The sequence below is a fragment of the Heterodontus francisci genome, chromosome 27 (assembly GCF_036365525.1).
Source record: "Heterodontus francisci isolate sHetFra1 chromosome 27, sHetFra1.hap1, whole genome shotgun sequence".
Classification (NCBI taxonomy): domain Eukaryota; kingdom Metazoa; phylum Chordata; class Chondrichthyes; order Heterodontiformes; family Heterodontidae; genus Heterodontus; species Heterodontus francisci.
This window is the reverse complement of record NC_090397.1, coordinates 12,335,794-12,351,922: the sequence shown is the minus strand read 5'-3', so window position 1 is coordinate 12,351,922 and position 16,129 is coordinate 12,335,794. Positions and strand designations below refer to the sequence as shown.

Here is a 16,129-nt window from a genome sequence, read left to right as displayed (position 1 = left end):
AGTGACACGAACCAAAACAAGACTAATTTTTAAAACTAGTCTTCAAAGAAAATAATTGCAATTTTATCATCCCATTACAATGCAATGACTGGTCTAGATTTACTAAGCATATGCAGAAGTGTACAAAAATACATGAGAAGACTACTGACCCAATTTCTTCCTTAAGATGCTGGTACAACTCAGCTTTGTTGTTAACAGAACTCAAGCGGCCAGCAAATTCCTGATGCTTTCTTGAATTTGCTGTATTGATCCGATTAGTCCACATAGTGAGCAAGGAAACTGGGCCTGGAGATTATTGAGACAGACAGCCAGGGGGGTGAAAAAAAATGTCAATGGTATCAAAAACAACAATGCAAATATATTACAACTCCCCACCTGCACCTATAAACATCTAATAAATGGTACGGCCTAAAATCAGAGCCTCTTCTGCTCTGAAAACTGAATTTTAATCTCAGCAGCTACAGAAATTTTCTATACTAGTTGGGGTAACTGAGTGGACAGATAGAGACAGAGAAATTTTTCTCACATCATTTCGTCACTATGAAGTTAAGTCCAACTTCTGTTCAATACATCACAAATAGCCAGAAATCCTTTTTAATGTGGCATCTATATTAATCTCACATTGACAAACGAACCAGAGGCAACATGAGGATTTAAAAAAAAATGTAACAACATTTTGAATGCACTATCTAATAGGGTGTCATAGAGTCATAGAGAGATTCAGCACTGAAACAGGCCCTTTGGCCCACTGAGTCTGTGCCGACCAACAACCACGCATTTATACTAATCCTATATTAATCCCATATTCCCTACCACAACCCCACCATGGGTGGTGGATACAGATTCTATAGTGGCCTTCAAAAGGGAATTGAATAAATGCTTGAAGGAGAAAAAGTTGCAGGTACATGGGGAACGAACAGGGGAATGGGACTAACTGGGATTGCTCTTCAAAAGAGCCAGCATAGACTTGATGGGCCAAATGGCCACCTTCTGTTCTGTATTATTCTATGATCTCTGTATTTACCATCTACAAAGCCCTACTTCCTGTTATCATGTTTTTGTCACAATTGTGTCAACTAATTCCTATTATAATAAAGAAGGCTAACAAAATGCTAACCTTTATTACATAAAAGTTAGGATGTTATGCTTCAGTTATACAGGGCATTGGTGAGACCACATATTGAATACTGTGTGCAGTTCGGGTCTCCTTATTTAAGGAAGGATGTAAATGCATTTGAGGCAGTTCAGAGGTGGTTTACTGGATTGATACCTGGAATGAGCGGGTTGTCTTATGAGGAAAGGTTGGACAGACTGGGCTCGTTTTCACTGGAGTTTAGAAGAGTGAGGGAAGACTTGATTGAAATTTATAAGATCCTGAACAGTCTTGACAAGGTGGATGTTGCCTCTTGTGAGTGAGCCCAGAACTAGGGGGCACCATTTTAAAATTAGAGGTCACCCTTTTAGGACAGAGATGAGGAGAAATTATTTCTCAGAGAGATGAGACACTTTGGGACTCTCTGCCTCAGAAGGTGGTGGAGGCGGGGTCATTGAATATTTTTAAGGCGGAGGTAGATAGATTCTTGTTAGGCAAGGGAATCAAGGGTTATCGGGGATAAATGGAAATGTGGAATTCGAAACACAAACAGATCAGCCATGATCTTATTGCATGGTAGAGCAGTCTCGAGGGGCTGAATGGCCTACTTCTGCTCCTAATTCGTATGTTCGTATATTCCTGTCCACACTAACAGAAAATGCCAATCTGAGCTTGTCATATGATGTTTACAACCCACCATCAGTAGTGGTATTGTAGCATACTAGTTATGCATCTCCCAGCTCCTTAGCCTGTGCTGCAGAGAAGCTCCTACACTCCAAACAATGCTGCTTCTCTCACTTTACAAATTGCGGCAGGTTTTGCTATTTCATATTAGTTATAGTTAAACTCATTTAAATAAGAAAAAGTATGACATCCACATGGGGAGTGAATTATTTCGACACACCCTGGTTTCACCATCCACCATTTTCGAACACCACTTTTCCTTATGACTACTTGGAGTCTAAATCCCTTCCCCACTGTGTGCAACATCCCAAAAGGTTTATAATACATTATAAAGAAGAAATTCAGACTACTTTTTGCACTGATAGCATGTCACAGGTTCAGATGACATTTTGAAATATGTTAATCGACTGCTTTGAGCGCACACTGTATAGAATATAGGATAATAGATACCCATCAACAAGACAACTCACCTTTAACCTTTTCAAGAGGCTGTATTTCTCCTATGCTGACTCGGGGTTTTTTGTTTAGAGGTTCAGGGGAGTCAGGAGAGTCCTTGATTATCTCAGCTTCAGCCAACTCCTCCTTTTCCCGTTCCAGTGTTCCTTTTAGCCTTTACAAACAAATTCCAAAAGTCCGTCATTTGTGACTGTGCACAGGTAGCATCAAATCAAGTTTACGTTAATAAGATAACTCACACGGACGTGACATTAAGCTTCAAACAAAGGGATGTGGCATTTCAGAGCACCATCATGATACTCCAGACCAGCTGGTGCTGGATCAAACCCCAGAGTTGCTGTTGGGACAGGCTGAACGGGGTGATCACCTCTCTTCCATTCAAATAGACAGAGCCGCATCCGGAGCTTATCTTATGTACTTGTTCTTAGGAAATGGGTGACACCAACAAGGCAGCATTTATTCTCCATTCCTAGATGCCATGAGGTCACTAAGATTCAGCCACATAGCATGGGGCAGGAGTGATGTGCAGGTCTGATTATGTAGGGGTGGCAGATTCCCTTCCCGAAAGAACATCAGTGAACCAGTGAGGTTTGTACAACAAAACAGCAGCTTTCATGGTTATTTTGTTTCTGATATTTGTCCACAAATTACCAAATTAATTGAATTCAATTTTGCATTTCCTATGGTAGGATTTAAACTCATGGCCTCTTTGTTACCAGTCCAGCACATTAACCAATAGGCTATGATGCCATTGACATGTCTCCAGGCTAGTAACTCGCACAGGTACTAGAGGATACCTTGATGGAGGTTACCTGCCTAGCCTCGATAGCTTGTGAAGTGGGGAGCAAGGAGAAAAGGAAATCCAATACAGCATGACCAATTTGTTTTCAGGCCATTTACATTTCACAGGATAACTTTTCTTTTCCAAAAACCACACTACAGTTCACACTGCTTTTAGCAGGAGTGCTGGGCTAATGCAATTTGCCCACTACACATGTTGGACGGTTTATATTTCAAACTGCGCTGTTTGAGGACGCTAATCTCCAGACGCTAACCATACATGAACTATCCTGTACCAATCAGGTACTGATACTAATCTGGTACGGTGTTACTGGAATTCAGCGCTCTATAATTGATTCGCTCATACTTTTTCTGGAATATTTTGCACAATAGTTATTGTATTCTGCACAATTGTCATGCTGACAGGACATGAATCTTCCATACTGAGGTTGTCTGCAGAGATCAGCCAGCTTTGTCCAGCTTCTCTTCTGCTGAATTACCTGCGTGGCTTCATACTGAAGTGTAATAGATAACTACATAATAACAAAGTACAAACTACTCACTGAACACCTGAGCCTACCTGAAATACTCAGCGTGCTTAGTTAACATGCTGTAAGCAACAACTCTGTACTTGGCACCAATGGTGACGGCAAATGTTTTGTGCTATTTTCCAATTTAACCCATTGCCTGTTTTAAATGCGGGCCATTTATATAGCAGGGTCTATATTTATAAGCTCAGAATTGTGAACTCAGCACATGCTGCAGGTCCTGCCTTACTGACCAAGAGCAGCGGAAGGCAGAAAGAGCTGTTACTGCATGGCACAGGTGTAAGTAAGGTTAGAGATAGGGAGGGGCGAGGTAACGCAGGGATTTGAAAATATGGATGAGAATTTTAAAATTAAGGCTTGTGGAGAAAACAATCTTTTTGTCTTTAGCACCCAATGACAGGATTAAGTCCACCCAATCAGTTGCACTCTCCAGTGGGCTACAGGTCATAGATCTCGACCAGCTAAATGATGTGAGATATTTCTACATTGTCAGCAGGGTATCTTAGTTCCAGCTTCCAGAGTGTCCCTAAAGTAGAATCATGACCCTTTCTTCTCCCAAAGCAGTCACCCTGCACCTTTATGGGAGTGGTATTACCAATTGGTGCTGAACTACGGGTGGCCCTGTACTGTGGAACACTTAATTCCGTGCATGTGTGAAGTCTGCATTCCCAGCCTGTGGCCCTGCTTACTGGTTCCAAGGAAGTGCTCAATTGCCAACCTGCTTCCTTTAGTTGATGTGGCTGGAGTGATTAAGCAAGGAGGGACCTCCTACTTGGAGGCCTTTTTGTCAGCAATAAAATGGAGGCTTTTTAAAAGGCACCTTTTTGAAAAAAAGATTTATTTCCTTCATTGAAGAGGACTACTATAAAACAAAAGTATCCCCTCCAAGCCTTTCCTCCTCCTTTAAGCAAAAACATCACTTAATTGACACCAATGGCCCCTTCACTTTGACAATACTGTACTTACCGTTCAGAATCTTGCCAGGATTTCTCAGGCTCATAATCTTTCGCTACTTTTTCCGATTTATCTTCTTTATCTTCTCTCTTCCTCCGGCTCTTCTTGCGCTCCTCCTCTTCAGGAGGCTTGCTCCGGCAAGCCAGCAGACATTCCAGCACGCGTTGGTGCTTCTCGGAGTTGTTTAAGTGGGCTCTGACTAGGGTTTCCAACTCATTCCACATTATTCGGTACTGTTCATCTCTGCAAAGGAAAGAATTCGAAACGCACTCTAGTTATTACTGGCTAAAACCAAAAAAACCCCAACGTGCAGCGATTTAATTCGAGCAGTGTACTGTGGTTGTATGACCCACTATCAATGTATTTTCACTTAATAGCTGAACATATGTAATCCAGCACAGACGGTACATAAACTGCCTTTTACCAGCTCTCTCTCGAGGTACTGCTGAAGGCATAATCCATGTCGAAACCTATAAACCACCTTCCAGCAGCATTACATATCTCCACAATGCTTCAGGGATCACATAGTGACACCACAAGTCAGAATGAATGGAGATGGTGGGATAATTCCCCTGCCAATCACACCTAGAGACTATAGTTGTAAATGACTGGGACTGATTTCATGCTTCTAATTTGCATTACGTAACTATCCTCCACTCACTGAATTTTGCTGGGGAAATAATTTTGCTTTTTATTTCTGTTTGCTGTAGTGCTTTCTTCAGATAGATGGCATTCACACAGGGTATTCAGGTGTTACAGCTGCATAGTAGATAATATTAACAATGTAATCATATAGCACCTTTAACATAATAAAACACCCAAGGCATTTTACAGGAGCATTTTAAAATGAAATATCACCCAAATCCATTTAAGGAGGAATTAGGGCAGATGACCAAAAACTTTATCAAAGAACTTGGTTTCAAGGAGCGCCTTAAAAGGAGGAAAGCAAGTTAGAGAGGTGAAGAGGGTTAGGGAGGAGATTAGAGAGTTTAGGGCCCAGGCAGCTAAAGGCATGGCCAAACTACTTTTGAGCAAAAGAAAAGGTGCCAGATTCAGCACTGGATAAATGCACATCGAAACTCTGACTGATTAAATACTGAAGTATTACAGCAATTAAATTAATTCTTAAGGAAACATTTTACCTTTTGGATCCTTTGCCTCTGGTGCCAACTGTTGAAATGGGTAAATGTTCATTTTTTCTCTCCATATCTACTAAGTTGTAGATAGTTTTTTGACAGTTAAGGACATCGTCATCTGTTAGGCTCTCCTTCACAATGAGACTAGCTAAAGGAACAACCTGGGAATCAAATAAAACAGGAAAAGTGAGTAAATTGAACAACGAGGCACTTAGCAGCTTTGGTCACACCAGGGGGAAATGCTGTAAGTAAAATTTCCTTTATCAGCTCCCTACAACTTCTCAAGTTACATTAGCCTGGAACCTATTGCGGATCGTGGATTCTGCTGCCTTGCAAAGGGGAGACCATTTAACAGGATAGAAATTCACTGAAAGGGTCAGAAATCTGAAAGATGTCCACTTCGAATTAACACGGTCTTCAGTGAATTTCAAAGGCTGATTTTCTGTGGTCACGTTTATAGTGCCGGCAAACATGCAGTGCAACATTGGAACTTAACAGACTGCTTGTGCCAGATAGGATCAGTTGGTAGCATCCATTTCACTAAGTTAAGGGTTCCAAGTTCATGGCATTCTCCTGTATTTGAGCACAAAATATAAGCTGACACTCTACTGTAGTACTGAGAGTGTGCTGCTTTGCTGAATTCAACTGCGCTATTTGAAGAGCATACTGGTCAACATTCCTCCAAAGTCAACAAAAACACAACTGGTCATTCGTCTCATCATTATCCATTGAGTCATTTGAGAAATGTGGCAGAACACTATGTAAATACAAGCCTGTCTATTGTCTTGATCGGTAGGTAATTCATGTTGTGCCCAAAGCTAAATATCCTCACTGCAAAAACGCAGAATGTTTTGAAAGACACCTGCTTTGTCAATTTAGCTATGAATTGCCAGAGGTTTGGTGTGCTCCTATAACCATACCCAAAACCGCTCAAAGCTTGAAGTCGCAGAATATAGTGAGGAAATGCTCTCAGCTTGGTCAATATTTGACAATTTTAGCTTTCAACAGGGCGAAGATAGTGTGAAAAGTGTCACGAAACTATAACTGAAGGAAGACAAAAGATAAAATTTCGTTCTGAAGTTATGGGCTTTGTTTTTACTTAAAACAATACATCACGTGCTGAAATTGTGAATGTTAGGCAACAACCAGAAATAGTAAGACAGCACTGTTACCCCTGCTTTGAATGCTGTATAGTAGACAAGGTGGATATTAATCCCATCACCTGAGGATGAACTCCCATCTGCAGCTCAACTTGTGAAAGCTAAGTGCCACGTGAATCAATGTCAACAGAAATGTTCTTACAGCCTGCATGTTGAAGATTGTGGTTTGAGATATAATCATTGGCCAATAGCGTGTATGTCTCTCAAGCTGGGACTTGGCCCTCTCCAATGGTGCTTCCATATCTCCATCCATCATGTATCGCGCTTCCAGTACAGGAGTTAATCGGTTCTCTCTCATGAACTCACCAAAATCCTAAAAAAAAAAAGAACAGCCCTATGAACCCAGAACACTGGATGTGATATAGGTTCTAACTATTTTTTGGGGGTACACCTTCTTGAACTGATAACATTTTTTTTTTTAAGATGGTGAGTAATTATTTTTTATATTCCCCACTTTGATGTAATAAAGGAGAACAGGCAGATGATATCAAATTTTACAGGAGACCGGCAATTGCTTCTGCTTAAACCATTCAAAATGGTACGATTAGAAGTCTACTGAAAGCATTTAAAAGCTAATTTGCAAGCTGGAGATGTGAAACAGTAATGAGTTGATCTGTCTGTATTCTCCTTGTCTAATTTATTCTGTATACTGTTTATTTCTTGCAGAGAATCCAGATTCCAACGTAAGAATACGTTAGGGGAGCTAACCGTGAGGTACAACAAAGCCATACAAGTCAGGAGGTCCGGAACTGATTTTTGGTCTGTGCCAAGTCAGCTGGGATAGCTGAGGGGCTCAACAATTGGCCACAGTGCTACCGAGCAAGAGAGGGGAAAATCAGTCAGCCAGGGTTCCTATTCCTGACCACTACCTGGCGATTCCTGCTGTGAAGTTTAATGTCTAGGGGGTCAGGCAAAGAGAGGAATGAGTGGAAACTGAATGAAATAGCCTACTGACACATAATGTCTGAGCTCACACGAGAAGAATGGCTGTTGGCCAAGTCACCAGAAAGTGTTCATGTAGCTATACCCCATACAGAGTCTACACCTCTGTACAGGAGGAGAACATTTGTGACCATTTCTTCCTTTGAAAGTTAGCAAAAGTGCTTTAGTCTACTTGAGATAGTGTATCCTTTATTATCAATTAGGGAAAATATAATCTTTCGATCGCTTAAGAGGAATTGTCTCGTTCCCCACCAATTTTTTTTGATTATGTTTGGTGGATGGGGAGTGCAAGTACTCTGATGCATAAGGCATCACAATTGTGTGGGACAGGCTGGATGAGCCTGTAGGACTTTTCCTGTGTGTCATTTTTGTAGGTTCATATGGATCTAGGTAAAGCTATCAAATAATAACATGGTTTCCAATATTCTAGTTTAAAAGGAGCCTCAAGTAAATCTAAGTGTGCAAACACCACGCCAAGAATGCAAAATCAAAAGAAATGATTTTGCATCCATATTCCTATTAGCGAATGCAACTACAGTACATTGAGTTACTGCATTTGAAGGCAGGCACTGTATGTGCCATTAGGAAATGCATTTACAGGATTCAATTCTCTGATACAAAGCAGCATCAATCAATACTGAACTAGAATTTGTTTACAAGATACAGCTTCAAAGTAATAAAGTTTTGAAGGCTTTTTGAAAATAGTACTAAAGCTATTTCTGTGAAAGCATGGACATAAACTTGTTCAGGCATTGAATTTCTCATTGTACACTGCAGATTAAGCTTTTAAGCAGGCAGTCCACACTGTCACTAACTAACATTTGGCATCAGGACATGAAAACAAATCAATTATATAAATATTTTTGCAAAGTGACTAACCGTAATCCTGTAATCAGTAACCCTTCCTCCACACCCTTCGCTAATCGATGGGGGATCCTCCAGAATAGAGCGAACACTGCTTAAAACATGCAGGAAAATCTCACCACCGTGGCTGCAAAGCATGTGACTAATCACTTTGGAACCTGACTTACGAGGTTGTTCCAACAAAACTGATCGACCTGATGTATACAAAAGGACATAAACATCAGTGTTGCTTTTTTAAAAAAAATAGAACATTAGTTTCCTACATTGCTAAATTACGACAGTGACTCCACTTCAAAAGTACTTCATTGGCTGTTACGCACTTTGGGACATTGACGTTGTGAAAGGCGCATTAGAAACACAAGTCTTTCTTTTTAGAAATAGTGCAAGTAGACAAAACTGAAGTTGTTTTATTGTATACTGAACAGATTGCATATGCAGTTGATGTTTCAATAAAATTGCTTCAGACATTGCACAAGTGGTGCTAAATGCACAATACAGGAGAAGAACCTGACTTTGCAGTCGCATAAGAACTTACATTTATTTAGTGATTAAGGTGCAGGCTATCAATACAGATAAGTATGGACTTGAATCGTCGCAGTGTGCTGGCCACAATTCAAACTGAGCTACCTCAAAAACAAAATAAGGACGCGTTGGAAACACACCACAGATGGAATTTAAATTCCTCCGGGTGCGGACAGGGAGGGCGTGGGGTGGAAAGCCCGCGAACTTCTCGACTCCCTGCAATTAAGTCAGGGCTGAGATGGTCGAAGACAGACATCCCACCCAGAGGGCAACTGAAGCCCTAGAGTGACCAATTAATGACCTCGTCAGGGCCTCATCCTGCCGCCATTGGTATACCCTGCGGGCTCAGGGGTGGGCCCTCCTGATCAGACACCCTGTGGCCCACGGAGGGCCCCCACTGGCTGCAAGGACAGCCCCCACTGAAAGAGTTCCCACTGCCCTCCACAACGACCACCCCTCACCCAACCCCAACTTGCTGGGCTTGCCTGACAGACCCCAGTGAGCCTGCCCCACTCACTTGACTTCTTGGGCCTCTTCCATGACTGCTGCTCCAGGGCTGCCTGCAGTCCCAGCAGTGGCCACTTCTCCCTGTGACGCTTCTGCAACTGAAGAGCTGCCGGCCTTCTGAGTGGCCGGAAGCTCTTGGAGGCAGGCTCTTCACCTTTAAAGACATGGGAACCAGACGGCAGGCAGTTAGTTAACTGCCTGACTGTCATTTAATCCCGTCGGGGATTCCAAAAATGGCTGCAGCAGGGTTGAAACCAGCTTTCCGGCTGGTGGACGGGGCCAAAACTGCAGTCATGAAATTCAGCCCCACAATTCTATAAACAACAGAAATATGATTAATAGGATTTACTTATAAATTGTGGAACAAGCTGGATTGCTTGCATGTGTGGCTTTTAAGACCAGTCTTATTGCATTGTATATGTATTTATTCATACGAATATGTAGTGTACTATATTATTTCCTCTGGATTGTTCTCTGTCCTTCAATGCACAAATGCAAACAATAAGTCTTCCGCAGAAGGAGGGAAGAATTTGAAAAACATGGCATCATAGTCAACACAGAGAGGAATGGCAGTGCCGGAGGAATAAAAGCAAAGTATTCAATTATCTATCCGCACTAATTCTAACCATATAGGAGAGTCAGGGCCTAAGCAACTTCAAAAAACACTTAAGAGGCAATGTTAAATAAATAAAGACATAATAGGCCAAATATACCAACTGAACAAGTGAAGCAGCAACTCATTAGTATTACAGGTGATTCAGTTCACATTAGAGATAAATAAACATAGAATAGATTAGCAGGCAACAAATAATTGACTGCAAAGACATTTTATAAACATATAAAGTGTAAGTGGTTATCTGGAAAAAAAGTTGGGACTACAAAGGACCCAAAGGGAACTCTTCATACAAGAGGCAGAGGACATGGTTAAAGTATCAAATGAGTATTTTGCATCTGTCTTCACAAAGGAAGATGATGTTATAGTTACATCGAAAAAGGAGGGAATTTATGGAGCTAGTAATAGAAAGAAAAGACATACTAAAAAGATGGGCATTACTGAAAGTTGCTAAGTTACCTAGCCCAGATGGAATGCACCCTAAGTTGCTGAAAGAAGCAACGGTAGAAACAGCACTAACATTGGTCACAATCTTTCAATTAGTGAATACAGGGATAGTGCCAGATGACTGGAGGGTTGCTAATGCTATAAGCCATTATTCAAGAAAGTGGGTGGGACAAACCAGGAAACTACAGGCCAGTCAGCCTAATATCAGTCGTGAAAAGCTATTGGAAACCATCAGGGACAAAATAAGTTTTCATTGGAAAATCTAGGAAGCCAGTATGGATTTGTTAAAGGCCTAAGCTGAAATAGTATGGATAATTCTGGGCACCACACAGCCTTAGAAAGGCTACAGAGAAGGCTGATCAGGGATGAGGGATTTCAGTTATGACAAGAGGTTGGAAAAGTTGGGACTGTTCTCCTTGGAACAGAGAGGTCAAGGGGAAACCTAATAGAAATTTTCTAAGATGATGAATGGTTTTGATAGAGTAGAGAAAAACTTGTGTGGGCCAATAATCAGAGTCACAGATTTAAAATCATTGTCAAACGATCTAGAGGGGTGATGAGGAGAAATCTGCTCACTCAGAGAGTTGGCAGGATCTGGAAGACTCTACTTGAAAAGGTGGTGGAAGCGGATGCCATAAATAATTTTAAAAGGGAGCTGGACAGGTACTTAAGCATGAGGAATTTACAGCATTATGGACAATAGCCAGGGATGTGGGGCTAAGCATAACTGCACTTTCAAAGAGCCAGTACAAGCATGACAAGCTAAATGGCCTCCTTCTGTGCCGTAAGTTTCTATGATTCCATGATAAGAGTAGCACAGGCAGTGCGTTGGGACTGCGCAATGTGGAAATTTGTGGACAAGACTACACTTGTGGGAAATGTCTCTGCCTCGAGACACTCTGACTCAGTCATTGAGCTGGAGTGCGAGTTCGAGACACACTGACACAAAAGGGAGGGGAAGGAATAGTTAGATATTTTACACCACAATAGAGTCACAACACTTGGAGAGATTCAGGTACAGGAAAAGGAGTGTTGGACTTACAATCAGAAAGGTAAGGGGTAAGTAGAGGCAAGAAATAAGGAACTGTAGAATCTGGACCTGTCCAATAGGTACAATGAGGGTATTCTCTGCAGTTATGATCAAGAGGCAGAAGGGTGTGTTAGCTACATGTTATCAAGGTAAGGGATATCTCAATGCAGCTGGAAAGGATCTTGGGAAAAAAAAGGCAGAAAAACCAGCTGTCGTGGTTCAAGTCGGAACTAATGACATCAGAAGGAAGAAGGGGTCCTGCTAAGGGAGTATCAGGAGCTAGGCTAATCTCTGGGTTACTACCAGAGTCACATGCTAATTGGCTTAGGGACAAACAGATCAGAAAAGTAACTGCGTAGCTGGAAGATGAGCGTGAAGAGCAGGGGTTTCTTTCCGTTTCACGGGACACTGGTACCATCATTGGGACAGGAACGAGCTGTACCTGAATCAGGGAATCAAGGTCCTAGAAGAATAAAAAGGGTTGTAAAAAGGATTTTAAACCAGTATGGGGGAGGGGATGGAGTAGAAATGCTACTCCCCTAAAGATTCGAAAAATAGAGGTTAAGAATAAAGGTCAGAGCATAAAAAGTGATAGAGATAATATAGATGATCATCAAATTCCTCTCTTCACATTTTCTCCTTGTTGTCACCATTTGACAAGACAGCAAGATGGCCTTGCCCACACATTTCTTCATGATGAGCATCAATGCTCCCCTGCAACTTTTGAGTCATGGGGTTGATAAAGTGGGGCAAGCTACCAAGTTTCATGAGGATAACCTGAAAAATAACTTGCCTACTGGGTGTCCCTTTCGATTAAAAAGAATGAGAAAAATGCAACAGCGATGTGATGTTGTGAAACTGGTCTCACAAATGGTGCAGAGGCACCAGATAAAGTTGGCTTTCTTTAGGTCACTCCCTGATCTTACCCAGACATTGTAACTCATGCATTATCTCCAAACTTGTAACTTTGACAACCTTGGTCGACTGGTTTTAACTACCCTGCTGAACTCTGCGAAACCCCCAAATTATTGCTGAATAGTCTGCAAGGTTCAGACTCTTGGGGAAAAAAACAACTTACAGTTGACTCCAATTAATGTCTGAAACCAGTCGACCAAGGTTATCAAAGTTACAAGTTTGGAGATAATGCATGAGTTACAATGTCTGGGTAAGATCAGGGAGTGACCTAAAGAAAGCCAACTTTATCTGGTGCTTCTGAGTAATCACTATTTAAAGCTGGGAAAAGGCATTCATCAGCTAACTAGCCTGTTTTTTGTAAATAGTAAAAATTTGCTCATAAGTCCTTGAAGTATGGCTTAAGGTGACTGAGATCTGAATGTGAATTCTTGCAATAAGTTGCGTTGATTGGTCAGGCATTGGAATGGGTGAGGAAAAGGATCCTAGTGTGTGAAATTAAGCGTAAAGATTGTGCTTTTAACACCCAAGAGAGAGAGACATTTGAAGAAAACTAGATAAGGGCTTAAGAGGAGCATTACATGCTTAACTGAAAAGCCTTTGAAACTGACAAAAAGTTAAATCAAAGTTCAAATGTTAAAGAATTCTCATTAGATATAGGTAAATATTTTAAGTATATCAGTTATATGCATGTGAGAGAACAAAGGAACAAAGTTGGCACAGGATATGCCTGTGTATGTATAGACATATGCGAGGTTAGATTAGATCCACCAGGAAGTGAAGCAGGAAGCAGAAGGAATACCAAACCACAGCTACTGAAGGAAATCAAACTGCAAGTAAGGTATGATGATACCATGCAGAGGCACCAGATAAAGTTGGCTTTCTTTAGGTCACTCCCTGATCTTACCCAGACATTGTAACTCATGCATTATCTCCAAACTTGTAACTTTGACAACTTTGGTCGACTGGTTTCGGACATTAATTGGAGTCAACTGTAAGAGTTGTTTTTTCCCCCCCGAGTCTGAACCTGTTAATGTGGCTAGTAGGTGAGCATTCATTAAAGAAGTGCAAGGTGGCTATCAGGATCAGAAAATAATTTTAGGTTATACTACTCAGACCATCAAGTACAAATTGGAGACAAGCAGACAGACTTACATTTATAAAGCATCATTTACAACTCCAAGATGTCCTGAAGTGCTTTACAGCCAATGAAGTACTTTTGAAGGATAGTCAGTTGTAATGTAGGAAATGCGGCAGCCAATTTGCGATCAGCAAGCTCCCACAAACAGCAATAGAATGACCAGCTAATCTGTTTTTAGTGATGTTTCTGGGGAGAACTCCCTTGGTCTTTTCGAAATAGCACCATGGGATCTTTTAAGTTTACCTGAGAGGATAGACAGGGCCTCAGTTTAATGTCTCATCTGAAAGTCAGCACCTCTGACCATGTAGCACTCCCTCAGTACTGCACTGGAGTGTCAGCTTGGATTTTGTGCTCAGGTCTCTGGAGCAGGACTTGCACCCCAACCTTCTGACTCACAGCAAGAGTGCTCCCCACTGAGCCTCAGCTGACACTAAAATCCCATATTTACATTCTGCCAAGCTCTAATACATTCAAACTTAAGAGTATTTAGCATTCAGTTCCAGTCAGCGCACAAGAAGAACGTCAAGGCACTATAGAAAGTGTAGGACAACCAGAAAGATATCGACTCTTATCGTTCTCAGTATTCAGGACAGGCTTCAAAAATTTGGGTCTTTCTTTTTAAGAGAAATGCAGGCCAAGAATATAAGCAATTGCAGTAGGAGTCGGCCATATAGTCCCTTGTACCTGCTCCGCCATTCAATTAGACCATGGCTGATCTTGACATCAACTCCACTTTCCTGCCCTATCCCCTTGATTCCCTTGGAGAAGGCAGGACCAAGGTTTCTAAAATGATAAAGGGATTTAGTTGAAATGGAGAGGATTGAAAGGACTAGAAGACAACCTATAACATCCATAGACAAAGTGAAAGGTTAGATTGTCAGGAAGTACTTCAGAGCGATTGCCTTCTGAACAAACTGCTAAAACATGGACTGGGATTTTATCCAGACAATGGGGGTCTTGACCTCTGGAAAAAGCACCCAGAACCCCAAGCCATCCTTTCTGTGGAAGGCCCGCCGAATCAAATGCCAATTAGGCACTTAACTGGACAGTGGCAGGCCTTCCAAAGGATCAAGGACCCTGGCAATGCAAGTCCCGCCCTCGAGAGCTGCTGACCAATCAGAGGCTGGCAGCTCTTTAACTGAGCAGTGCCCCCGTAGAGGTGGTGGCAGCTGCCAGTGGAGCACCCACCCGAGGCCTGGAGCGGCACTGGACGCAATGCAGAAGAAGGCCGGGGCAGGGGTCGTGGGGGGTGGGGGGGGGTCAGCAGCAAGGTGGCCCTCAGCAGCCTCCCCTTCCCAATGTTTCTCTCATTCAGGTGCTAAGTGCCTTTTAACGAGGGATCCCCACAACCCCACCCAGGAGCCAGTAAGCAACCCGCACGGTTTTTCTTGCTGTGTTCCTTGTGGCAACAGGCCTGCCCGCTGCTCAGTTAATTGCGGCAATGGGATGAGGCCTTTAAGTGGGCATTACTGCCCAACTAAATACCTCAATTGGCCGTTTACAGGCCTTTCTGCCACAGACTTAATTTCGGTTGCGGCAGGAAGGCAGTGGGGTCTCAACCACCTCCATCCCACCCAATTACATGCTCTTCCCCTCCCCCTCCAAACCTGCCATGGGGGACAGCATAACATTCCCTCCATGCAGTGACACGGAATTGCTACAGTCCTTTTAAAAGAGAACTTGACAAGCTGCTGAGAGGAAAAGATATTTCTAGTTTTTGAGAACTAGTTGATTGTGCTAATGACAAAACAAAGGATACCACAGTATCCTGGATCTCGCTCCACTGCCTTCGGGAGCTGAAATGTACCTTTCTGGAATTTGTCACAGATCTTTTCCGCTATTTTTCTCACTCTCCCACAAGATTGTGTGTGTGGTTAACGTGTGCGTCAGTGGTGTATGAGGGTTCACTATTGTCTGGTTGAGGTGGGCTTGATGGGCTTTCCTTGCCCTTTTTTCATAGGTGAGCATTCCAACTATTTAGCATTGCCAACATAAAATCATTAATGTCCAACAGTTGCAAACTGCTACTATATATAAATATGGGTAAAGGAGGTGCAATGCGATGAAAGGAATGAATGAAAATAGACTTTCCCTTAGCCACAAATATCTCTGGGATCTGGGACTGAACCTATCCCCACAAGTAGGAACAAAATCTCTCTAATGGACAGTAACAATTCTAAGTTAAAACTACTTCAGGCATTGAATGTAGAAACATTCAAAACAAAGTAAGTCCCAGTGTTTAGCATTAGAGTTTAGCATACTGCTTTTAGAAGAGCTTCCTACTTTACTGGAACAGGAGAAGGCCATTCAGCCCCTTGAGCCTGTTCTGTCACTCAATTA

General features: G+C 42.1%; 1 protein-coding gene across 4 annotated transcripts in view; it reads right to left on the bottom strand.

Moving 5' to 3' along the window:
* ints13 (integrator complex subunit 13) overlaps window positions 1-16,129 on the bottom strand; it is a 50,796-nt gene that overhangs the window by 443 nt on the left and 34,224 nt on the right. For all 4 annotated transcript variants that reach the window (XM_068058827.1, XM_068058828.1, XM_068058829.1 and 1 more), the window contains 6 exons: window positions 8,633-8,811; window positions 6,954-7,124; window positions 5,658-5,812; window positions 4,528-4,758; window positions 2,248-2,387; window positions 150-285 (listed from right to left, as the gene is read on the bottom strand). In XM_068058827.1, the coding sequence (XP_067914928.1) occupies window positions 150-285; window positions 2,248-2,387; window positions 4,528-4,758; window positions 5,658-5,812; window positions 6,954-7,124; window positions 8,633-8,811 (1,012 nt within the window). The remainder of the gene's footprint in view (window positions 1-149; window positions 286-2,247; window positions 2,388-4,527; window positions 4,759-5,657; window positions 5,813-6,953; window positions 7,125-8,632; window positions 8,812-16,129) is intronic.